The sequence below is a fragment of the Mastigoproctus giganteus genome, chromosome 8 (assembly GCF_048544385.1).
Source record: "Mastigoproctus giganteus isolate SK-2022 chromosome 8, ASM4854438v1, whole genome shotgun sequence".
NCBI lineage: Eukaryota > Metazoa > Arthropoda > Arachnida > Uropygi > Thelyphonidae > Mastigoproctus > Mastigoproctus giganteus.
Window position 1 is genome coordinate 145,121,173 of NC_143582.1, and position 27,903 is coordinate 145,149,075.

General features: G+C 36.6%; 1 protein-coding gene across 3 annotated transcripts in view; it reads left to right on the forward strand.

Moving 5' to 3' along the window:
• LOC150081894 (ATP-binding cassette sub-family B member 10, mitochondrial) overlaps positions 1-21,666 on the forward strand; it is a 204,284-nt gene extending 182,618 nt beyond the window's left edge. For 2 of the 3 annotated variants that reach the window (XM_090379800.1, XM_090379798.1), the window contains 2 exons: positions 9,179-9,427; positions 21,504-21,558. In XM_090379800.1, coding sequence (XP_090235926.1) covers positions 9,179-9,395 — 217 coding nt within the window. In that variant the 3' untranslated portion in view covers positions 9,396-9,427; positions 21,504-21,558. Of the gene's footprint in view, positions 1-9,178; positions 9,428-21,503 lie in introns of all 3 variants that reach the window. The other variant, XM_090379799.1, reaches the window with a different exon arrangement.
• Positions 21,667-27,903: the final 6,237 nt, after the last annotated feature.

Genomic DNA, 27,903 nt, shown 5'->3' on the forward strand with positions numbered 1-27,903 from the left:
GATTAATTTTTCTACAGCAGTTTCACACCCATACAACCAGCCATTTACGTTAACAGAATTTCTAGGGGCACTCAATAAAACACCCAGTAGTGCTTCTGGGCCAGATGGGGTCTATTATATAATGTTAAAACAACTTGACAACAGAGCAAAAAGAACATTGTTAAAATATTAACCATATTTTCTTAGAAAATACCTACCCACTCTCCTGGTGTCACTCAATTGTTCTAGCTTTCCCAAAGCCAGGAAAGGATCGTACCTTTACGCATAACTACAGGCCGATTTCATTGACTAGTTGTTTAGGAAGAGTCCTGGCAAAAATGGTTCACTGGTGGCTAACATGGTTCCTGGAAACAAACAACTTACTAAACAGCAGCCAGTATGAATTTCGAAAGAACCAGTCCACGCTAGATGTGATGATAAAAGCAGAGGGAAACCGTAATGCCTTCATAAGGAGAGAACATCTAGTCATGATTAATCTCGATATTGAGAAAGCCTTCGATACCACCTGGCGATATGGTGTATTAAAAGATCTCCATTCTTTTGGCTTAAGAGGTCAGTTACCTCAATTTACACAAAACGTTCTACGCAGCAGAACATTTCAGGTAAGGTATATGAACAATTTATCCAAATCATTTGAACAAGAGGAAGGTGTATCGCAAGGTTCCATTCTGAGTCCAACATTATTTGCAGTAAGAATTACAAATATGACACGGGAAGTACCAAATACAGTAGAATCGTGCATGTTTGCTGATGACCTCATTATCTCTTGTCAATCCCAAACTATGAACACCATTGAAAGACAACTTCAAATTTCCACAGCTAAAATAGAATCATGGACACTGCGGAATGGTTATTCTTTAGCAGAAAAAAATCCACTGCAATTCACTTTTGTAAAAAACGCAAACTCTACCCAGATCCAGAAATATTTTTAAAAAACAGCCTGATACCTGTCACTAACAATTTTCGTCTGTTGAGGTTACATTTAGAGATTAAACTTAATTTTGCTTCCCATATATCTTACCTTCGAACTACGTGCCTTAAAAAACTGAACATCCTAAGAGCCGTTTCCGCTATGTCCTGGGGTGCTGACAGAAGCTCTCTTCTTCATCTCTATAGAGCATTAATAAGATCATGCTTAGATTATGGATCACCTGTCTATGACTCTGCTAGGAACAGTTCGCTATTACGTCTGAACACCATACAGCATAGTGCCCTTAGGATAGCTGCGGGAGCCTTCAGAACATCTCCGATCCACAGCCTGTATATTGAGGCAAATGAACCTCCACTGCATCTAAGGAGAAAATCCTTATTATGTAACTATGCACTAAAGATTAAGAGTATTCCATTACATCCTAGCTGGCAGCACTTGTTTGACCCTCAATACCCATGCTATATCCAATAAACCTAATGAGAATCGCCCCACAGGGCTTCGACTGCAAGAGCTCATGATCAGTTGGAACATTAATTTTCAGAATGTCTTCCAAGACCTTAGTACCCCTGAACCTCCCTGGACTGAATTCATACCTCTCTGTGACAATTTCTCTTTCAGATGGGGGAAGACCTCCCTGGCTAATACAAATTTTCAACAGCCAAATCGCATTCCTTGGAAAACTCAGGAAAAGTACATATCTATACTGATGGCTCCAAAACAGATACAGCTGTAGGTGCTGCAGCAGTTTCTTCCACCTTCTCAGTAGCTGTGTCTCTTTCCATTGAATACTGTATCTATGCTGCAGAATTATTCGCAATAAAACTGGCTCTAGATAATATAAACAACTACCATATCAAGGAATCTTTGATATATACAGACTCTTTAAGCGCAATCACTGCCATTCATGCCTTTTCTCTCTCTCTCTCTCTCACCCCATTCTTAAAGAGATCTGATCTAAGTTATTTTACTATCAAACAGTCAATCAGAAGGTTACCTTCTGCTGGATCCCTGGTCATGTTAGCATCTCAGGTAATGAACATGCGGATGCTGCTGCAAAACATCCCGACTCTGGATCTTCCAGACAACTAAAAGTTCCCTACACCGATTACAAATCTGTCATTAAAACAACATGCAGGAAACAATGGTCTCACCTTTGGAAAACTCAAACCAATAATAAACTGCTGTAGATAAAAAAAGAGCCACAACTGTGGACATCTAGTTCCAGTAGAAGCAGGCGACAAGAAGCGATTCTAGCAAGGCTCAGCATCGGTCATTTGCATCCAACTCACCTGTATTTGCTTATGGGAGAGAATCCTCCTCAGTGTTTCTTTTGTCAGTCACAGCTAACAATAAAACACATCCTCATAGAATGTCCCCAACTTTCAACAGTCAGAAAATCAAGCTTTAGCTCCCTGTCCAACTTACAGGAACCCTTAACCTTATTTCATATTCTTGGGAATGAAGCAAATTTTGAGGAACTGTTTAATTATTTGAAACACATAAATCTGTATAATAGACTGTGATCATAGTGACAAACAAATCACGAACAGGCACAATATGGCCCAAGAGGCCTTGTGCCAAAAAACCCAAATACAACAACAACAATACTGAAATGTAAGAAAGAATAGAGCAGTTATATATAAAAGATAGGTATTTCACAGTGGTGCCTCTGCCTAATATAGCACAGATCTAATTTTGAATTAAAAAAGGCAGCTAGGATTTTTTTACCTCAGAACTTTGTGGTGCTCCTTAAATATTAATTTAGGGTAAAAATGACACCCAAGAATTTGAAATTAGTGACTGAAATTAAGTGGCAACCCTCTATGCATAAAGATGAGGGTGGAGGAAGATTAGCCAAGGGAAAAAAAATCAAATATTTGGTCTTCATTAGGTTGTAGGTTAATCAAAACTAGAAGCATAATTTATAAATTGCAAGAGTTCTTGCTGGATAATCATTGAGTACCTTTGGGTATCTGTTAGTTTACTATTCAACACTTTTAAAGAATATACAGTGTCATCTATGTTTACTATCCATCAAAATTGAAATTTTGATGGATAGTAAAAAAGGAATGAAAACTTTGTGTACAGCAAGTAACCCTAAGATTCTTACCAGTAAACAGAAGTTTAGTTACTTCTTTAATTTTTTCTTAAAGTTTTAAAAAATATTAACAAGTCAACATTTAGGAAATAATGTTCCAGTAATGTTAGCAGTAAATTAACACAGAATAAAATTCTGTAGTTAAGTTGATAAAGTACCATATGTAGAGAACATTTTTTCATTCCAAGCCAAATATACTTCAGAAATAATTAACATAAGCAGATGTGTTGATTATCTTTTCATGACATAATAATTAAAATGTATCATCTGTGAGAAATTTGGGCAGCTAGAGATTTCAACAATGCCTTCTCTAGAATTCACAAAAGATGGGAATAAATTGTGATTAGTCCAGAGTCAGAACAAGTTCTTAGGTTATATGATATATAACTTTGAATTATATGATATATAATTATAACCAAGGATTATATGATATAATAGCATTTCACTGGGCACCCACCCGTACTCTGAACTTGGTTACAAAGAATTAACATATATAAGGTTAAAAATATTAAAAAACTTTGCTGTTGTGACGGTGTAATTGGGAATTTGGTGAGGTCAGGTCATTAATAATTGCAAGAAAATAGTGGATCTGATTGGAGGCTTGAATGAGTAGGAATTGCCTCCAAGCTATTAACTGCTAATGAACATGTTTTTGCAGTAGCAGTTGGTTTCTACACATACATACATACATACGTACAGTACATGTTCTCCACTTCTTCTATTTATGCAGGAAACAGCAACAAAAGCAGAAGTTAGGTGAAAAGTCCTGGGCTCCAGCCAAGTTCTGAAACTTGACTCCAACCACAAAATCAATAGAATGAATCAATAGCATATTGAATTCTGCTGAAGATAGTTCTCAATTAAATTATCTAATCTATTCTCCAATTTCAGTTCTGACATGAATAGTTAGAATGGAAACTCATAATCCTAGGAATTTGAAAGGATGACTTGCAAAATTTGAAAGTGATGACAGAAAATCTCCCCCTTCCACATTAACATGCTTTGAATAACCATAGTCTATAGCAGAACAAAAACTAGTGATGACCATAATCAAAAGTTGCTCGATTATGACCAATAATCACAATAATTGATTATTGCATTTTCATAATCAATTATATGCAAATTAGGGTGATTATGAAATTGAAAGGGGGAGACAGTGGAGGAATTCAATCTGATGTCATCAAAACTAAAGATAAAATGCTGTTACCACTCAGTCAATAGTTACATTGTCATTAAATATATAGTTCTACGCAATAGTTCCATTTGGTCACTATTGCCAATTTTGTAATCAACTAATTTGCACATAATCAATTATTTCAATTATTGAAATCATCAGTTATTAATCGATTATGCTCATCACTAGTAAACACCATTGGCAGATGGGCAATATTAATCTTTAATAATAAACTATATTAGATTTATGAACAGTGGTTAGTTCTGTGGAAAATTGATAATTAAATAAACGGAAACCTAAAAATCACACTAACTTACCTCTCAATTGCTTTATTAGTTAGGTAAAAATTAAAATGGAATGAACTGTTTAAAATATTCACATAGAGAAAGGAGCATCTCAGTGCACATCTATAATGATTTGAAGCACTAAACCTAAGTGCCTGACAGAGGCCTTTGTGAACATTGCGAGTTGGTTAGTGAAGCCAGAATAAAGAGGGGTGATTATGTGTATTACAATTCCCATGATGCAGTTTGTCCAGATATGTTAATTTGATGTTACTTAAATTTCAAATTGATAAGCTGAGGGTAATTTGGTAGTAAGAATTAAATATTGTGTGTTATGTTTAAACCATTCTATTGCAAGTGACTTTATAGTAGTTAATTTGTAGTTCAAGGGGAGTTTTGTTAAAACTATTGCAATTTTAGGTTGGTGGTTTGAAAAATGAACATGGGTAGTGAACTCAGTGGTATGATGTGAAGTTGTTAAACTTTCATTATGGTAATAAGCTCTGGTGTTCGACGTATTTGACATGCCATATCTTACTGTGGTACTTCCAGTGTAAAATGCATTGCAGTCTTGTTGATAGGAAAGTAAATATGCTATATTATTGATATCTGTGATGTCATATTTCTGGATATTTTTGTAACTATTGCAAAAAATCATTGACTTTATTGTACAATGAAAAAAATTAAAGATATGTTTACCTAAGGATACATTCCTAAGTTGTCTGGCAAATTGTCTGTGACATGGAAGAACTATGATGGTGTTTGTGGTTAGCTGTTTATTTGTTGTCAGCAGAATTTTGAATCTATTTTTTACTTCACATATAGTTCTTCGTATGAAACTATAAGGATATTTCCTCTTTAGGAATGTTTTAGGTCATTTTATGCATGTAGCCAACTCTGTTATAAATAAAAAAATTAAAACTGTATCTGACATTCCCCTGCAACAGTTAAATAATTTATAAAAAAACCTAAATCAACAAAATGATATCATAAAACAAAGAGCTGATAACGGAGACACCATAGTCATCTTAAATAAATCACAATATAATAAAAAAAATTGGAAATGTATTACAAGATGCAAACACATATAAGATTGACAATAGCTATAATATAAACAAAATAAAGAATAAAAATTGACACATTTCCCATCACCATAAGTAATAAAGAAATATACATTACAATTAAAATTAGAAACAACATCATGCTATACATCTTTGGAATTGTAAAATAAATAAACCAGACAAATCACTTCGGCCCATTGTTTCATATAAACAACCTGCATTTGCCAATTCATCCTGCATAGTAAAAATAATATTCCCCTCACACGATTTTCAAAACACATAACACAGCCCATGTCCACTCCTTATTCCAAAATATTGAAATATTAGACACGGCTATTCTTGCTTCCTTCGACATTATATTATACACTGAGTGATCACTGAATTATGACCACCCCTATGAAAACTGAATGCAACCCATTGACTACATGAGGTATGAGAGTGCAGAGTTAGTCGACCTACGTAGCATAGATAAGATGTCAGTGGTTCAGTAGGTAGTAAAATTCCGAGCATGATGGGTAAAATGAAGGATTCATCGCACTTTGATAAAGGACAGATTGTGGGTGCTTGATGAGCTGGTGCCTCGATTTCCCAAATGGCTGAACTGATGGGGTGTTCGAAATTAAAGTGTACCAGGACTGCCGCCAAAATGGTCAAACAACCTGACGGCAAAACTGAAAAGATCAGCGAAAGGTTGATGTTAGAGGTGAGTGCCAGGTCCGATGACTAGTACAGGCCAACAGGCATAGCACTGTTAAAGAGTTGACTACCCAATACAACATGGGCCAACCTGGAACAATATCTGGCATGACCATGCATCGCACGCTCACACATATAGACTATACCAGCAGATGACCTCTACGGCATCCTCTCCTAACCAAGGTTTATTGGCGTAAAAGACTCGCCTGGTGCAAAGAGCATGCAAGTTGGACGTTAGAAGACTGGAAGAAGGTGTGCTGGTCAGATGAGTCACATTTACTCCACACTGTGGATGGTTGTGTACGGATTTGCTCTCAACAACATGAGGCTCTTGATCCATCATGCATGGTATCAAAAGTGCAGGCCGGTGGAGGCGGATGTATGGTGTGGGGCATGTTTCGCTGGCAGGAACTTGGACCTCTGGTGAATGTGGAACAACATATCAGTGGTCTCCGCTATCATCAACTGCTTGCTGACTGTGTACACCCTGCTATGTTACACTTTTTCCCCTAATGGCAATGGTGTCTTCCACGATGACAATGCACCGAGCCATCAGGAACTTGTTGTGCAGGAATGGTTTGAGGAACACTGTTCTGACTTCCAGCATATCGATTGGCCTCCAAACTCCCTCGATATCAATCCCATAGAGCACTTGTGGAACACTATGGAAAGGCATATCAAGCGTCTGTATACACCAGTCACCTCCATACCTGCATTGCTGACCTCATTACACAACTTGGTTGGCAGTACCTCCCGAACGCTTCCGACATCTTGTTGAATCAATCCCACGTCGGATAGCTGCTGTACTGAGGGCAAAAGGAGGACCTACGAAGTATTAGGTAGGTAGTCATAATTCAGTGATCACTCAGTGTATATACTAATGTTAACATAGACTTCATATTAAACAAATTAAAAGAATGGCTAACAAGGATCAATGAATTAAAACTGTGAATTACAAGTTCCATTGATAACTCATTGCATCCACTTCTCTACTTATTATTAGCTACATGGTGCAAAGAAGCCTGAGGCTTATGCTGCACCAGCCAAAAAAAAAAAAAAAAAAAAAATTCCCCGAGTTATCCTGTGTGAGAGAGAGTCAAAAGTAGAAGGGAATCACCAAGAAAGAGAAGAATGATTATATCCAGCTCAGGACCCTGGGTGTACTTATTCAAGCCTGACAGTTTAAATTCAACACCAATACTTGCAAGCAAATATATGGACTTCCTATTGGTCTTGATTTATCAGCCTTGCTATCTAAAATATATATAGCCTCTATAGAGGATGACGTTCTCAACCCTTTTCCCCCCCACAATCAAACTTTTCATCTGTTATGCAGATGACGTACTCATAATGTCTAACAAACAACAGGCTACATTTTCAATATATTTAATAATATTCATCAAAGACTTAAATATAGATTAGAATATAAACAGAATAATAGCATAAACTTTTTGAGTCTTAAAATTTTCAAAGACAATTACATACTTGCATTTACAGAAAAAACACCCACACACATCAATTCTTACAATTCCATTCCCATCATCTGTACAGTGCAAAAAAATAGTTCTATTTACTCAAATACATAATGCAGTAAAATACTGTCATCACGAAAATGACTTAAAAACAGAATTAGAATATCTAACAAAAACTTCCTAAGGAGGAAATATCCTTATAGTGTCATACAAAGAACTATACATGAAGTAAAAAATAGACTTAAAATTCAGCATATAGCAAATAAACGGCTAACCACAAACCCCACCATAGTTTTTCCGTATCACAGCCAATTCATTAGACATCTTAGGAATGTATTCTTAGGTTGTTGTTGTTGTTATTTGGTTTTTAGGAGCATTAGCAACTAAGGCCATATTGCTCCGGTGCGGTGGTCATTCCCTGACCTTTCTGCATGCTCCATATTTGGTGGTGACAGGCTGGAACCCCGGTCTAATCAAGAAGCGTGTGCTACCACTGCTGCTCCTTCCCACCTGGCTACGGAGGCGCGTATTCTTAGGTACCAACATATCTTTAATTTTCTCATTGTACAATAAAGTCAATCCTTTTTGCAATAGTTACAAAAATAACCAAAAATATGACATCACAGATATCAATAATATAGTGTATTTAATTCCCTGTCAACAAGACTGCAATGCACGTTGCATTAGAAGTACCACAATAAGATATGACATGTCAAATACATCGAACACCAAAGCTTATTACCATAACACAAGTTTAAAAACTTCACATCATACCACTGAGCTCACTACCCATGTTCACTCTTCAAACCACCAACCTAAAATTCATTTGGCAATAGTTTTAACAAAACTCCCCTCCAGTTACAAATTGGCTACTATAGAATCACTTGCAATAGAATGGTTTAAAATTCTAAATATTTAATTCTTAATGCCAGACTATCCTCAGCTTTCTTACCAATTTAGAATTTAAGTAGCATCAAATTTCTGTATCCAGAGAAACTGCATCATGGGAATTGAAAAAACATGTATAATCACCTCTCTTCATTCGAGCCTTACTAACCAACTAAGGTTGATCACAGAAACCTCCGTCGGACTCTTGGTTTTAATGTTTCAAGTCATTATACATGTATATTGAGAAGGTGCACCTTTCTCTATGTGATTATTTTAAACAGTTCATTCCATTTTAATTTTTACTTAACTAATAAAGCAGTTGAGCAGTAAATTCATGTCATTTTTAGGTTTCCATTTATTTTAATGTCTTTAATAAACTATTAGTTGAGATTTGCAGTATATAATACTGATATTAGTACACATTACAAAAAATATGAGGACTAACCACATAATCATAATACACTTACATACACTAGACAATATATACACGCACTGAGTATACAGTGGGAAATGTATATGTTTGTTTATTTTGATTTTATTTTTTAAAAAATTAATAATTTTTTTACTCTTGCAGTGCTTTAGATGCAAAAAGTGAACAACTTGTTCAGGAAGCTATGGAACATGCAATGAAAGAGCGCACTGTTATTATTATTGCACACAGGCTCTCTACAATTCGGAATTCCAATAATATAATTGTTTTACATAAGGGACATTTAGTGGAGCAAGGTAGTTATGAAGAGCTTATTCAAAAAGGAGGGATATTTTTCCGATTAATTGAACAGCAAACATAATACCGTCTTGTAATATAAGAGGAAATATAAAGGTGAGTTGCCTGATGTAGCTGAAGCAATATATGTAAAATTTCTAATAATTTCTTAAAAATATGAAGATTAAACGTCACTTAATATTAGAGGCAGGCAAAGAAATTCTAGTTAAGGAATAAGCATAAATTTGGATTAAATATTTAAGATGGAATTTCATTAAAATATGTTTGTTATCCATTTCACTTTTAATTATATATAAGAAAAGAAAGAGATATGAATAATATATTATCCATATTTTATATATATATACAGTGCATTCCAGTTATTTGGGCCACCGGTTAATCGGAGCAGCTGTTTATTTGGGGCAAATCTTAAAAAACAGAAACCAATCGAGAAAATAGCGGGGTTTACTTCACTTAATTGGGACAAAATGCCGTTTAATCGGGGCAGGAGACCTCAGTACTGGAGGTTACCCTGCGATTGTCTCCGACCATACCACGTAGTTCGGTTGGAGGTCACAACCATAAAACAATAAAAACAATTAGCAGCCACCTGTTTATTGGGCTTTTCTGTTAGTGCAATCTATCATAAATGGATAGTAAACTCGATCTTATTGAATTTGCGATAATACCGACAGCTGGAATTCTGTGGGTTATTATGGTGAAATGTGTTTACACTTCCATGGAATCTTCAATCATATAAAAAAAATAATTTTCAGAATCTTTTCTTCATTCCTATTTTTAAAGCTTTGTAACTCGTTACTCCGTTCTTACTTGTGGCGCATATTGTGTTACTTGCAATTTGTGTGTGCCGTGTTTTTTGTTATTGATTGCTTATCTTTTTACTGTTTTAAATTTTAACCCCCACCCACAAATGTCAGTGAACAGAAATGTCAACTAGTTTAGTTAGTATGTACATATTACAGTGCGTATTAATTATTCCGATTTTCATGTATATTCTTCCGAATTTCACTTATCATTTAATTTTTTAATTGGTAAGGTAATAACGAGTAAATTTGTGCTTAATATCCTATTTTCGCTAATTAGAATCGCTGTTTAATTGAATTAAAATTCAATTCACGAATGTGATCACAATGACCGGTGCTTACTACACATCGTATAGTGAACGGTATTTTATTATGGTGAGTTCGTCGTAACGTGATTTGATTGTACAATTGTAAAGGGGGGATACATTGTATTTTTAACTATTTACGTGAAACTTCGGTTAATTGGGGCAGCCGCTTAATCAGGCCAAAATGCACTAGTCCCGATGTGTCCCAAATAACCTGAATCAACTGTATATATATATATATACCTTTGTATATTGGTAAAGAGGCCTGTGCACTCTGAATTCATTATGGTCAGTTATTATGTAGCACAGAGTGAAACGGAAGATAAAATAAAATAAATGACAAGTTTAATGTTAAATTGTAAAACAATATGTTAAATACATACAGTACAAAAAGCTTTCGGTTATTATGGTAACCTTCATCAGTCAAACTGACAGTTTAGGAATGTAGAACATAAGGGCATGTAGTGCCAGTCATGCACAGTAAACTGCATGATGTAATAGTTAACTGTTTGACGTTGAAGCCTGTGGTTGTGACGTATGCAAAAGTTGCCAATGTTTGTCAGTCATGAGGATGGTTGCTTCAATAATAGGCTGGACACAACGTCCACTGCTTCTGTTGACCGAGACCAAAGTATTAGAGCACGTGACGTGCAACGATTCCAATCAGGCACAGTGTCGGTAATGGCGGGACCGATCCATAACTATGACATCACAATGTGGGTCAATGTCGTATCGGGTCGACCAGAAGTGTTCAGCAATGGCGGAGTGTTCTATGTCTGCTAAGTGGATGGCTGTTTTGTGTTCTGAGATACATTTGCCGAGCCTTCTCCCAGTTTCTCCAATGTAGCAGCCAGTGCAGTCACGTCAAGAAATGCGGTAGACTAGTCCACTTCAGCCAATACCCTACCATACTTACACCCTTGTCTGACATGAGGGCAAGTGCTTGAGTCTACCCCAATCCAATGTGTGTGCTGGCCAATTTACCAACTATTGGTCAGCACACACATGCAGCCATCTTCTTGGCACTGCACGGACCTTGTTAACTCGTGCCTGGACCCACTCTAGTTCTATAAGTGAGGCACAATGAGATTGCTAGTATCAAGACAGATCTTGTGAGGTGTGGCTATCCCACCAGTATCCTAGAGGGATGTGACCTGCAGGTACATGACCACGTAATGACCAACAGGAACATTCAAGGTAATGATTCCACTGCGAGTGCCTTTATCCCATACTACCCAAACCTATCACAGCAGCTTTCTAGGGTCCTGAAATCTCATGGGATAAAGTGCATACAGCTCCCAGGCAGCAATTTGCGATCTCTCATCTCTAGAGTGAAAACACAAGTTCCCACCTTATTACAAATTGGACTAGTCTACCGCATTTTTGCAGTGACTGCACTGGCTGCTACATTGGAGAAACTGGGAGAAGGTTTGGCAAACGTATCTCAGAACATGAAAGAGCCATACACTTAGCAGACATAGAACACTCCGCCATTGCTGAACACTTCTGGTCAACCTGACACGACAGTGACCCACATCACGATGTCGTGGTTATCGATCGGTCCTGCCATTACCAATGCCGCACCTGGTTGGAGTCATTGCACATCACATGCTCTAATACTTTGGTCTCGGTCAACAGAAGCAGTGGATTTCATGTCCACCCTATTATTAAAGCAACCATCCTCATGACTGACAAATGTTGGCAACGTTCGCATACATCACAACCACAGGCTTCAACATCAAACAGTTGACTATTATATCATGCAGTTTACTGTGCATGACTGGCACTACGTGCCCTTATGGTTCTACGTTCCTAAACTGTCAGTTTGACTGATGAAGTTTACCATAATAACTGAAAGCTTTTTGTACTGTTACGTATTGTGTTTTACAATACTTGTCATTTATTTTATTTTATTTTGTCTTCCGTTTTGCTCTGTGCTACATAATAACTTACCATATATATATATGTATATTATTTAATAAAAGGACTATGAGATCTCATGTACCTTGAATGTAATTCATTATACATTTCCATATTCTCAAGCTTACAGTGGTTGGTATCCTTTCATTGATTTGGATCGAAGTGTAGGTTGTAACTTATTTCCTGAGGACTAAATTTCATGAATGTAAATAATTTTATTATGTGTATTGGCTACAAGCAGTACCATGGGAGGGGAAAGAAAGAAAAAGTGCCTTTTATATTTAAGTTTTTATTAGTATATATTTTTAAATCTGAATTTGAGTATTAACATGATAACAAAATTAAATTATCTGTTCTGCTTCATAAATGTAGTTGGTTGAAACAACTGGATTTCTGGAGAACTACAGAGGAAAAACAAACTTAGTAGTAATAGTAATGGGAAATTATGCATGAAGGCAAGCTTATATAGCATCAACCAAAAAAAAAAAAAAAAGTTTCCCATCTGTACCCTCCAAGAAAATACCATTAATATTCAGCTTACTCAATCCATTCAAGGCTTAAAAACCTCAGTCAGATCCCCCCCCCTGCAGGTGCCTGGTCTTGAGATGTTGTAATTTTCAGAACTGAAGCCTTTCTAGGTAGGGGTTACCCTTTGGTTCCCTTCACCAATCTGGTTGCCCTTTTCTGCACCCGTTCCAGCAGTTCTATATCCTTCCTAAAGTGAGGCTTCCAGACCTGTATACAGTACTCAAGATGTGGCTTAACCATAGCCTGATACAAAGGGATAACCACCTCCTTATCCCTGCAAGCAAAGTTTCTGTATATCATTGGCAAAACCTGTGAGCTGTCCTGGCAGCATGTCTACACTGCTTAGACAGTTTCATGTATGACTGTACAATTACTCCCAGTTCATTTTCATTCTCTACTACCCTGAGTTTAGTACAACATAGTTAATAAGTTACTCTGAGGTTACTGCTACCCATGAGCAGTACTTTGCATCTGTCAATGTTAAACTTCAACTGCAATTTTTCAGCCCATTGATTCCAATTTTCCTAGTTCTTGTTGCAGTAGCTCACCCTGATGACTGTCATTAACCACCCTACCAACTTTTGTATCATCTACAGACTTAAACATTAAGCCTGATATACCTTAATGTATTATTGATAAATAGTGAAAACAACAATGGGCCCAGCACTGAACCCTGGAGAAGTCCACTAATAACATTAGTCCACAAAGAGCAGTGCCTATTGATAACCACTCTCTGTCTTCTTCCACTTAACAATTAACCATCTTCAGCAAACTTAGCAAAGTAATATAGTGTCCATAGGCAGTATTTAAAATGTTTACATGTTGTAATAAAAAAATATAAGACAAAATTACATGTAAAGACATTTCCAAGAGTTAGATTTCTTGTGGATGTGCACAGAGTATACATCCACAAGAAATCCAATGCTGTTATTTCATGAGCAAAGGTAAAGATATGGAGCCGGAACTTCATGACCTGTCCGGTAACCTAGAAATGCATTATGAAGAAAGTTGGCACCATCTTGCTGGAAAGGAACAAGCAGTGTCATCCAATTAAAGGATTACAAAGTTATCTTCTTCAAATATGTCTATATAATTTTCCTGCTTAATGTGGTAGACTGCAAAATATATTGATTTCACAACTTAATCTTGCAGAAGACTGCACAAACTATGATTTTTGGGCTATCCCATACCATCTCTGTGAAGATAGGGGAAACCCCTGGTACCAGTCAGACAATTAACCATCTTTGTGATTGCATGTGCTTTTTGGTGGTCCATATTCAACCCTGGGGGCTCACATCTGGTGAGTATGGGCTTGACACACCCAGGGTCCTGAGCTGGATATCATCATTCTTCTCTTTCTTGGTGATTCCCTTCTACTTCTCTCTCTCTCAGGGTAACTCGGGAATTTTTTTTTTTTTTGGCTGGTGCAGCATAAGCCTCGGCTTCCTTGCACCATATAGCTAATAATAATAATAATAATAATAATAATATATGAGCATTACATCAATTAACCCAGCACACAGGATACTGCCTCATCCAGGAACTTAACTAATTTCAAGAATCCATTCATTAGCACTGAATTAATATTGTAACCCTTGATACAGTCCAGAATATCTGCAGCATCTGTGTCCCAAGTGCAGTCTGGGCTAGCAGTCCCAAGTGCACTAGCTCAACTTGCATGGGTGCAACCAAATGCTCTATCTGGACAATTAATTGGGGAGGATGCTACTCCTTTTCATGCTTTCATATCAGGGGCATAGTGATGAGAGAAACAGTAGGAAGCATTTGCCACCATGCATCTATCTACAGGGGGATGACAGATGTCACTATTTATTTAGCACCATTACTCCTCTGTTTCATATGGCTTTTTTTGTGGATTACACTTGAAGGTAAGTCATACATATTTGACATTTTCAGGATTAGTGTTTGTATAGCCATGGCCGGGCTTCTGGAGGACACTTCAAATCTAATTGAGGTGTGTAATTTTCAGATGGCTGAATGAGATGGCAAATTCACCATATTTGTTAAGAAAATATATTTTAATTTTAGTGTCTGTTATGGTTGCTGTAAATCAGGTTACAGTTTGAATGTTTTCTTGAGGAGGCACTATCTTTATTAATTCTTGCTCAGTCTAGTGAAAAAAAAAATTATCATTATGAAGAAACATCACTACCATAAGCTATATTATGTGACCTTATCCTTCTTCTGAGCTTCCTTTGTTTTTTTTATCAGAGTTTTAGATGCTGGCCTTGCTTAGTTTACTTTTTCAGTTAGGAGTACTGTATGTGTCTAACTCTTTATCAAGAGGGCAATGACTGCTTGCAGTAATTCTGGCAGATTACTAATTAAAAAAGCAGCATGAATAAATAAATACTGTGCATAATAGAAATTATGCACAGTATTTATTTATTTAACCACAGTATTTATTTATTTGCAATGCGAGTGGTTGAATTTGTTAACCACTAGCATTGCAAGTGGTTAACAAATCATTTGCCCATCATTTTCGAGATTTCTAAAAAAAAAAAAAAAAAAAAAAAAATTCCCGACACTCTTGACATAAATTACAAAACAAAATTTGTCCTTTTGCAGTGTGATGGAACACAACAATCAACGCACTAAAACAAACTAAACATTTTTTCTTCTTTTTTTTTTTTTTTTTGCGGCGGGTGCAAAAACAGCGAGGGTTTCAGGATAATAGGTACACTAATCTCCGATCATTAGAGATTTAACAGATGCACCGTTTTCAAACTTTGAATAATTTCAAGTTTTTGTTTAATTGAAAGCACAACTCTTGCATTTGCCCATCATTTTTGCGATTTCTAAGCAAAAAAAAAAAAATTCCAACACCCTGACATAAATAACGAAACAAAATTTGTCCTTTTGCGGTGCGACGGAACACAACAATTGACGCAACACACTAAAACAAACTAAACATTTCTTTTCTTTTTTTTTTGAGCGGCAGGTGTGAAAACAGTGGGGGTTACAAGATAATAGGTACACTAATCTCCCAATGACAACTTATAATGCAGCTTCTTGTTGCTTATTTACAACTTGCAAAGCATCTGTTTATACCTATTCTAGTTATTACTTGAATTTTATGATTTCTGGATGATTGTTTTTATTTTATTTTATTTGGAGTATTGAAGTGTTCCGGTTAATCCGATACCAGTAAATCGAGAGTCTGCTGTATAAACAAAAGATATTTATTAATAGTTAAGGCAAAGCTAAGTATTATTTGACAGGTGCTTTCCAAATATTCCAAAATGAGCATTTGCAACCTTTATACAACAGTTTTGGTAAACACAACAGTTATGGCTGAAATATTATCAGAAGCCCCCAATTTTCTTCAGTTAATCTTTTTAAATGGAAAACAAAATGAAAAGTCACCAGGTGCAAACTAATATTTAGTTGAACCGTCTCTGCCCCTGATGACAGCAGCACACTGTCGAGACACTGACAAGTTCAATTTCTCAAAGTAATCAACTGATAATTCATGGTTACAAACACAAATTATGACTTCCTGAAGTTCACAAATGGTGTTTGGTTTCTTTCTGGCAACTGCAGATTTCATATGATATCAACAGTTGTCTATAAGATTCAGGTCCAGGCTGTTTCCTGACCAGCTAAGAGTTGTAATGAATTGTTTTTCCAACCATTTTTTCACCTGTAACAAATGTAAGTACATTACTGTCGAACCTATAATGCAGAAATGAAGCTAAAGTAACTACAGGAGTGCCTACTTACACTTTTCGCACAATGGCAAGGAGCAGAGTCGTCCTGAAAGATGCAGTTACTTGGCAGATTGAAATGATCTCTAATGGTTGGCAGCAATTTGCCTTCCAATGTAGCTAGGTATCCATTGGCATTTACAAAACCTGTCATAAACTGCAGGTGACCTACTCCACGATATGAAATGCATCCCCATATCATTTGGCTAGTAGGGAATTTCACTGTAGACATCATACAGTCTGGATGGTATTCTTCTACTGCAAATCATTTGTCTCCCATCAGAACCATGCAGGTTGAATTTCTTGTCATCCGAGAAAATAACTGACTTCCGCTGCTCTGGGGTCCATTTGACATGCTCCTTTCACCAAATTAATCGGGCCTTTTTCATTTTTTGTGTGAGGAGGGGCTTCTTCTTAGGATGACAGGCTACAAGTCCCTTTTTGAAGAGGTGTCTTCTGCTGTTACTGCACTTGCTACCATCCCTGTATGTTCTTCCCATTCTCTTTTCATCTGAAATGAAAAAGCTTTACGGTTTTTAAGGCATAAGCGCTTCAAAATACGGTCCTGTTTTGGCATAGAGAATCGTTTGCACCAGTTCCTTTTTTCCTATTAGCAGAACCAGTATTCTTGAGTTGGGAAAGAAATCTACTCTCTTTCGACTGATTACAAGACACTCTATAAGCAATATGACAGGGAGAACATCCTTCTTCACATAAAGCAACAACAGCATTCTTTCTTCGTGGTGTCAACTGCATGTAATTCGCCATCCTAACACAAGTAAGGAGTGACTGCAACTCTTGCAGGGCATGCTTATTTAGCTGAAAGTAACAGATGATGCAATATTATGTCATCACCTACACTTGCCAATCTTATCTGATGCAATCTGTAAGAAATATTGCCATATACGTACATTATTCGGATGACAATTACAATTTTAAGGGTTATGCACTTTTTTTTGAACACCAGTGTACCTTCATCAATATCATTAATAAATACAGAAAACAACAATGGGCCCAACTCCGAACCATGGAGGACTCCACTAATAACATTAGTCCACGAAGAGCAGTTTCCATTAATTAGCACTCTGTCTTCTCCCACTCAACCATCCCTTTATCCATAGCAGCAACTTGCCATTAATGCCATACTGCTCCAATTTATACAGCAACATTATCAAAAGCTTTTCTGAAATCCAAGTATATGATATCAAAATTATTTTTTGCATTCAGTTCCTTTCTGACCACGTCATAGTATCTAATCAAATGGGTCAGACAAGACTTCCCGTTAACAAACCCCTGCTGTGACTGAACTATAACTGCAATCTTGTCTATATGATCCTTCAGTGCTTCTTTAAAAAGTGACTCCATAATTTTCCCCAGAATAGAAGTTAAGCAAACAGGTCTGTAATTACTCGTCAACTTTCAATCTCACCTTTGTGAATTGGGGATATATTTGCACATCTCCAGTCTGTGGGGACTTCTTCTGAGTCCAAGATTCCCTCATAATAATGGCTAAGGGCCTGCTTACTTCCTTTGCTGCCTCCTTTAATATAACTAGATAGATCCCATCTATCCCAGAAGCCTTTCTTATGTTTAACGGCAGCAATTTCTCCTTCACTGTGTTCTCAGTTAAAACAAAATCATTCAACTCCCTGTTAGATTTTGATAAGCTTCTGGCCTCCACTTCTTTACAGAATTCCTTATGTGTGAAAGTAGATGCAAATACTCATTCAGCTTGTTGGCTACCTGAGCAGAATAAACAATCGAACCATCGATATCAAGTGGACCAATTTTATTCATCCCGTTCCTTCTAGAGTTCACATAATTAAAGGACTCTTTACTGTTTTTATTTGTATCTTTGCCAAAGATTTCTCGTAATCTGCCTTTGCTTGCATAACCTTTGTGGCTTGATTACAGACTTGCTTATATCTACCATAGGCTTCTGTGTCACGAAAGTTTATATGAATCCCATCATGCTCTTCTACGAGTCTCATTAGTTCATTTGACATCCATTTAGGCCTAAACCTAGAACAATATTTTTTAGTTGGAACAAAAAGCCTGGTAGCTTCCAAGATTACCTCCTTGAATGCTTTCAATTTAGAATTTGCTGTTGGTAACATCATCAGTTGGTCCTACTGTATACAGAATTTAAAAATGCTATGAAACCATTTTAGTCATCTTTACAAAAGCAAAAACCCTTCCCTTAATCCCAGATGGTTGTTACATCTTTGAGTAAATTCCACATCAGCACACTGTGATCACTGCCACCTTGTGGTTCCTTTATCTACAGATTCTTAATGCATGAAGAATCACTGCTGATAATCAGATCAAGATTGTTACTTTCCCTGTTGCCTCTCTAACGTGCTGCTGTAGAAAACAATTATCCAATAAATCCACAAAAGCCTTGCTAGTGTGCAAATGACCAACACACAAGTTCTAGTCGATATCTGTGAAGTTAACATCCCCCATTATAAGACAATCTTATTTACTGGCTCCCTCTATTTCTGTGTACAAATGTTTATTGTACTCATCAGAGTCAATAGGCCTATACACACACTCCTATTCTGAATCTTGCTTTCCAAGTGCTTATGTCATACTGAAGTGCAGTCCATCCATGTCAACTGGACGCATTTTCATAAATTTTGTGTTTCTTAACTAATAGCATAACCTCTCCTCCCTTTCTATCCTTTCTGTACACATTGTACTCTCCAAATTCCAATTCTGCATTCATTATATCTGTGTGACACCATGTCTCTGATATCCGAACAATATCTGCTTTAAATGTTTTGACCAGCATCTCAAATTCATCAAATTTATTTAGTAATCTCCTAGCATTGGTGTACATGCAAGTATACATGCACCTGTTCTTACTCTTAGTTACCCTAACACAGCCCATGTATTTGCTTTTTCCACGCTGGGGACCAGCATCCTTGAAATTCCCAGAACCTTGTTTTCCAGGCTGCTGCTAATTCCAGTAGAAGCAGAGCAAGATTCACTTTCACCTCTGCCTGTGGCTACTGTTAATCTGTTAGTCTCTGTACCCCCCAAGCTAGCAGTGGGCACCTCCGTAGCCAGGTGGGAAGGAGCAGCAGTGCGTAGCACATGCTTCTTGATTAGACCGGGGTTCAAGCCTGTCACCACCAAATACGGAGGATGCGGAAAGGTCAGGGAATGACCACTGCATATTCCCAGAGCAATATGGCCTTAGTTGCTAATGCTCCTAAAAACCAAATAACTAACAAATAACAGCTAGCAGTTTTCTGACCCCCCTAATACTGCCTCGATAGCATCAGCAAATATTTTTGCACCCTTCCTATTTAAGTGTATCCCATCCTCTTAGAAGCAGTCTCTCCTGTTAACAAGCACAGACCATGCTGAGAAAAATTCTACCTCGTGAGCCTTTCACAATCTCTCCAGGGCCGAATCGATTGACAAGGCTCTGATTATATATTCTCTCCTATTGTGTGTGGGCAGAATTGTAAACACTTTCAAATTCAACCCTAACTCGCAACTTCACAACTTTTTTTCAACATTGACTTGTACTTGTTAAGTAAAAGTCTGCAGATTTCCTACACTTTATATCATTAGTGCCAACTTGAACAACAATCATCTTTTGTGCCATTAAAAAAAGATATCTGCTCTACAACGTCATCAACTTTTGCCTCTGGCAGTTCTATTCCACCTATCCTTTTTGCACAATATATTTTTTTGTTTCCCTGACAATAGTCACTGGTAGCCACGATAGTCTTCTTACGTTAATTATAAAAAAAATTATCTGCATAAAATTAGCAAAAAAAAATTAAAAACTAACAGAACTTTATCCCACAGAATATTAAAATTCTGGGTGGGGGGATATGCGCTGCAAACTAATGTTCTCTGGGATAATGGCTGATTTGCACAAATCTTTGTTTGTGAATATGTTCTGGTGCCTCCATAGCCAGGTGGGCAGGAGTAGCAGTGTGTAGCACACGCTTCTCGATTAGATCGGGGTTTGAGCCAGTGACCACCAAATATGGAGGATGCGGGAAGCAATATGGCCTTAGTTGCTAATGCTCCTAAAAACCAAATAACAACAACAACAGCATATGTTCCAGGAACACAACCCTATGCATAAATCATGAGCACCTTGTATTACGTTAGTCCACCCTGAGCTTTAGTTACTGCTTTGTGCTTGCCATGTCTGGTTTGATACTGTAAATAATTTGAGCCCACCCAACCATCATATCAAGGCCTGGGTGCATCACATACAGTGCTCCCCCATTTGCACTGCCTTTTATTGTAATTTTGTTTTTGACAGTAATTTCATCTCTAGTGTTGAGTAATTTAGTCAAAATAGGAACAAATTAATATTTAAAAGCATAAAGCTAATTTATGTACAAAATGGTAATTTTTAACTCTTGTGTAGGTGCACCAAATTTCTAATAAACTGATGTGACAAATAAAATGTTAAAGAAGTGGACCAATTATTAGAAGGAATGAGCAAAAAGAATGGTTCTTTTTTTAGAAGGTAAAATAAATAAATTTTAACTACTGTTTTGAACATTCCTTCTAATAATTTGTGATTCCAAAAAAAGGCCTCCCTGGGGTATCTGACCTCATAATTGTTACATATCAAACCATTTAATTCATAATTGTGAACATTAAACTGATATGATCTTAATGTGTTTGATATTATGGTACCATTAAGTTGTATGTTTTTGTGAATAAAGAAAAATTTAAATTATTTGTTCTTCTATAACCCAAGGATTCCTATTTTCTATTAAAGGAACATTCACTTTACCACAACAATGGCATATTGAAATAGATCATTATGTATTTTGATTTTAATTAGTTTGGCTTCAGATAAAGGATGAATATGAATTTTAAACCATTTTTCTTTTATTTGTTTTAGATCCTGGAAAGAAACAATGTCAAAATCTTCTGTTAGGATGTGATGATAATTGGCTATCTGTATATGGAATTTTAAATAACTACATCTGCATATAGATAGTCTGATTATTTATAAGTACAGATAATAAGACCACTGGGAAGTCAAAATCTTCTGTTAGGATGTGATGATAATTGGCTATCTGTATATGGAATTTTAAATAACTACATCTGCATATAGATAGTCTGATTATTTATAAGTACAGATAATAAGACCACTGGGAAGGATGCTGTCATTCAGCAGAGTAAGATGTTTCCAGTCAAAATATGCAAGTGTGAAAAATCAGAATTTAAAAAAATGCAAATACTGTATGTTTGTTCCAAGTGTTTGAGGTAGTTTTAAAATCAAAGTGAATAATTTAAAATTTTTCTCTTTTGTGTTAATAGGTTTCAGGTTGTACGTACCTTTTCATTGTGAACACTTTATACATACATTTGTTGCCAATGTAAGGTGTTTATTATCAATAAAATTGAACTCCAAAGGAGTACAGAGATTTGTGAGAATAATAAAGATGCTCTCTAATTTTAGTTGAATTATTTCTGGCAGTTTTATGCATAATATATTTATATTTATGCCAGTGAAATTATTAGATTGAAAATAAGTAAACTCTGTCTTGATTTTAACTGAGAGACTTAAGTCTCTTATAGTTGATTCATGTCCATTCATATGTACGAGATTTGAGGTTTGTTCCATATATGCCAACTTGACAACTTGCCAAGCACGTTGACAGTGTAATGTTTTATTGTATTATGTAATTTACAGAAAATTTGATTAATCGTTCGAGTGGGCAAAGTGATTAGACATATTAATTGGATGCCAGCCAGGTATTTTTTCAAATAGGAAATAAGTGAAAGTCTGATGGTGCTAGATCTGATGAATAAGGGGAATGGTTCAAGATAGGCCTGACATAGCCAAGTGGTCAAGAGTGCGAGTGTAGTAGCATGTGCTCTTTGAGTGGACCGGGGTTCAAGCCCGTGACTACTAAATACGATTAACAATTTGTATTGATTGATTGATTTATTGTAAACTCCACTGACCTATTGGTCATGCCAGAGTATAAACAAGAACATTTCAAAGCTGCACTCATTATAGCAGTATATCCATGGGAATGACAGACTTACAGCCAATTAGAGACTTGTGAGCAAGTGCATTGTCCTGGTGGAACAACACTTCTCTACTGAGTTTCCTTCGGCATTTGTTTTGATGTTTTCTTGCAAATATTATGTTGTCTGCATAATATTCCCCTGTGACTTTCTAAAGCTAATCTACTAGCAACACTCCATCAGCATCCCAAAAAACTAATGCCATTACCTTGCCAACAGAAGGAGAATTGACTTGGCTTCCTTTGGAGAGGGAGGAGCTGTGTTTCCACCATTTGGACTGCTTCTTTTGTTTTTGATCTGCTGTCAACAACTTTGGGACCCATCGTACTGACACCTTTCTTATAGTGAAAACGTCTGTTATTATATAGTACACATGTTCAGATGAGATGCCGGCAATGTACCAAACTGTCACCTGTCAATCACTCATCATGCACACTGTCAACTTTTGGAGTGATGGACATTGCAGGTCTTCCATAATGTGGGTTATTTTTCAATCTCTCCCTCCCACATTTAAATTTTGGTGCCCACTTTTTAACCATGGAATAGGAAAGAGTATACTCCCTGAATGTTGTAACCATATCCTTTGAAAATAACAAAATTTGGAACAGGACCAGGGTATGTCTGCCAAGGGCAAAGGTTGATGACGTTGTAGAGCGGATATCATCTTTTAAGGGCACAAAAGGTGATATAGTTGTACATGTTGGCACTAATGATATCAAGAGTAGGAGACCGGCAGAATTACTTAACAAGTACAGGTCACTTTTGAAAAAAAGCTGTGAATTAGGGTTGGATTTGAAAGTGTCTGCAATTCTGCCCAGACACAATAGGAGGGAGTATATGATGAGAGCCTTGTCGATTAATTCGGCCCTGGAAAGATTGTGCAAGGCTCAAGGGGTAAAATTTTTTTTCAGCCTCATCTGTACTTGTTAACAGAAGAGACTGCTTCTACAAGGATGGGATACACTTAAATAGAAAGGGTGCAAGAATATTTGCTGATGCTATCGAGGCAGTGTTAGGTGGGTCGGAAAACTGCTAGCTTGGGGGGATACAAGGACTAATAGATTAAAAATTATATCAATCTTAATGTCCAAGTTTGCAGATGATACAAAGGTTGGCAGGGTTGTTAAGGACACTACTGATGCTATGCTGCTGCAACAGGATCTGGAAAGGTTGAGCAGATGGGCTGAGAGGTGGCAAATGAAGTTTAACATTGACAAATGTAAAGTACTACATATGGGAAACAGCAACCCCAGAGCAACGTACCACTGACTCTACCACTGACAGTGGTAGAGAATGAAAAGGACCTGGGGGTAATTGTGCAGGCAGATATGAAGTTCTCTGAGCAGTGCACATGGGCTGCAAGAGTAGCTCATGGTGTCTTGTCAATGATATACAGGAATTTTTCTAGCAGGGATAAGGAGGTGATTATTCCATCGTTTAAGGCAATGGTCAGGCCACACCTTGAGTACTGTATACAGGTCTGGAGGCCTCATTTCAAGAAGGATGTAGAGCTGCTGGAATGAGTACAGAGAAGGGCAACAAGATTAGTGAATGAAACAAAGGGTTGCTCTTACGAAGAAAGGCAAATTACAGTGTCTGGAGACTAGGCACCGGCGAGGTGATCTGATAGAGGTGTATAAAGCCTTGAATGGTTTGAACACACTCAATGCTGATAGGATTCTGCCTCTTGCTCAGAATAATCACCTGAGAGGGCATAAATTAAAATTGAGGAAAGACAGATATAGGATAGATGTGCAGAAATTTGCCTTTAGCCAGCGGGTGGTTGGTTGGTGGAACAGACTTCCATCCCTTGTTGTGGAAGTTGATAGCTTAAATAAATTTAAGGCTCAGCTGGATAGGTATTTTGAACGAAGGGAGGGGTGAAGTGGAAGTTTTTTTTTTTTTTTTCTTTTGGCTGATGCTGCATAAGCTTGCTTTCTTGCATCATATGCCTATGCTAATGCTAATAAGTTTGAAAATTGTCCATCTTTCCTCATTCACATGACTTTTTTGATTTCAGGACCTTTAATTAAAAAGACATTGAAACTGCATGAAACTTGGTGGGTTTTACTATTTGAAGTGTTATACTTAAATACAGAAATTTTTAACGCTGTATCACTCCTTTTCATATTCTGACCATGAACGTTTCAAACACCCCTCGTATCAATTATAAATGTGTAATTGAGTAAATTTGTTGAAACGGTTATACACAGATTATATAACTACCAAAATATAATTGCTTATTAGAACGATGAAATTTCAAGATTCAGCTGAATCGCATCATCAAGTCTGTATAGATGGATGACAAAAGTTATCCCCATATAGGCCTCTGAGTTAATGAACAATAAACACAGAAAATTAATGCTGTTAATGAGGGGTATAGGTAAGGCAAGCTGCTGTTCTGCCCAATGAACCTAACCACTCCAATTTCAAAATGAAATTAAAAATAAATTATAAACATAAAATAAGTGACAAATGATATGAAGAACAAAATATCAGTGATATTATTTTGTGGTTCAAGTGTTCCCTACTTTAATAACATTTGCGATATAACAACATTCCATGGCCCATAGTAATGTTACTTTGCATATGGATGGAACACAGTCCAATATCTCCCTTCCCCCTTCCTTTTTTAATTGCTTTTTTTCTCTGCCCAATTTTTATTTTTTTTACTCTGTTCAATATAATGTGCAGCTATAGGGTGAATTTTGGCTGGTGAATGAGAAATCTTTGGCTCTGAAATTGATTCAATCACTTTTTCTTCATATTATGATCTATCTGTTTCCATCACAATGTGTATTATTTCTACATTATCCATAATTTCCTTTTCCAATGAATGAATCAATTATTGTACGTCTTGCCATAAATATTTGGAACCTTCAGTTTGTTTCACATCAGTTAATATGCTCTTCATCATTTTCTTGTAATTTAGGATTTTCCTTGGTGATTTTAATGTCCACAACTCCAGCTGGCTTCCATTTTCTAGTCATACCGACCCAGCTGGTCGAGATGCTGAGGCTTTTGCAATTACTAATGACCATGCACAGATTGTTCATTTACCTACAAGAATACCGGACAATCCTAATCATACAGCCAATACGCTTGATCTTTTTCTCACAAACAACCCTTCTAAGTACATGGTTGAAGTGAGAGGTCCTTTATGCACTTCAGATCACAACTTGGTGATTGTCTCTTCTCCAATGGAACCTTTATCTCATGGGTATTCCCAACCTTGTGTTGTTTGGCATTACAAGAATGCAAAATGGGATGACCTGCGAGACTTCTTTTCCTTAGTCGGATTACTCTTTCAAAACTTCTGATGTCAACGTTTGCTCAGATTGTGTCAGTGAAATTATTCTTGCAGGAATGGAATCCTTTATCCCACGCTCCACTTTAAAATCTTGTCCTTTATCTAAACCTTGGTTTTCCAATAAATGTGCTAAGGCTGTTCAAGAGAAGAATGTTGCATATCGTAATTGGCTTGTTTCTAATTCTCCAGTTTCATTTTCTGCCTACACCAAAGCTCGCAACAATTGTAAAGCAATTATTAATCAGTCCAAACTAGAGTTTGAACAGGCTAAGAGTAGAAAACTTGCTTCTTGCCCTAATGGTAGCCGAGCATTCTGGTCTCTTGCCAAAGCTATTGGCCGCAACTTTTGCCCATCTCTGCTCCCACCTCTGTCCAAACCAGAAACCAGATGGTTCTGTTGTCACTTTGGACAAGGATAGGTCAATCAAATATAAACATTATATTGGTAACTAACAACCTAGTCTCATTTATTCATACTTGGAGGTAAACACTGACCACAGGGCCATCTCTTCCCTATTAGAAACAGCTAAAGTTTCAATGCAACTGCCAAGGGACCTTGTGAGGAATTCACTTTGTAACATTCATTGGAACAACATTGAAAAATCTGTAATCTGGGATTTTCCTTCAGATATTAAACCTATTTCTCACTTTAATGCTGAGGAAGTAGCACTTCTCATTCAAAAGACAGTTCAGAAAGCTATTTTCAGATCAACAAGGAAAAAGTTTTTGATCACCAAAACCACACCTTAGTGGTCACAGGAACTCATGATACTAAAACGTAAAGTTCATCGAGCTAGTAAAACATTTCAAAAAGCCTGAAGAAACAACATCTTACCCACAGAGTAGTAACATACAGAGTGGACACTCCCCTAGACAACAATGGCAATTCCGGCTACATATTAAAACACATAGACAGTGGAGGCCCCACTTTCAGGGCATAGAAACAGGCCGGAACATTGTGAAGAAATTCGCAATGTTCCTGGAGCATTTTCTAAAGTTTTGTTATTGCATCAAACAATATGAATTTGCAGATTATTAGTATATAATTTTCATAATTTATTGTTATTCCAATCCAAAAAGAAGAACACAAAGAACGGCGGAAGAATAGCAAACCATAATATAAGTAAAGGTTTCGGCAAATTTACATAAGCAATTATAGTAGCCGTGTGGTAACATGAAATGCTGCCATTTTCTCTTTCCGCGGTTCGAATCCCACATTTTCATTCCCTGGTGTTTTCTTTTTCCTCCCCACTTATACTTTCATTTCATTTCTCTGGTAAAATATGGAAATTTACTTGTTTTCACCTAAATAAAATTATTTAATTAGTAATAAATTTTAATATTTTTGTAAGTCATGGCCAAACATCCATAATGTAGCTTAGGAGGAGGAGGTGGTTAAGATGCCATTTGCAATAGACATTAATAAATTCAGACTTTTTATTTACACTACTGGATTCAGGTGGCTAATTATAGCAGGTTTCAGTACAATTCTGTGAGTATAATGAGGCAAGTACACCTGTCTCACTGTAATGAAACTGAAACCTTTTATTTTCACCCACCTCAATCCAGTAGTGTTTACATAAAATTCTGTATTTATTAATGTTTATTGCATATGGCACACATCACTGTCATCTTAATATCCTTCAGAAAGGCTGCATTTCAATGTCTGGCCATTATATTTTTAAATATTACTTTTTTTTTACCTTAACTCTATAAATTTACATCTGTCATTTCGACTGATCTCAACTGTTGTTTTTTTAGATTTAGATGTAATGAATGAATTGAACTGCTTTTAAACTTTAGTTCTAATTTTTATTTAATTCTTTTCCTTTATTTATTTATTGTTTTATGTCTGGCATTCTATGAACACTGCATCATTTCCCTGCTAACCAGAGCCACTAATAATTTATTTTTTTTTTTTATACATCATTATCAGCCATTTTCAATCCAC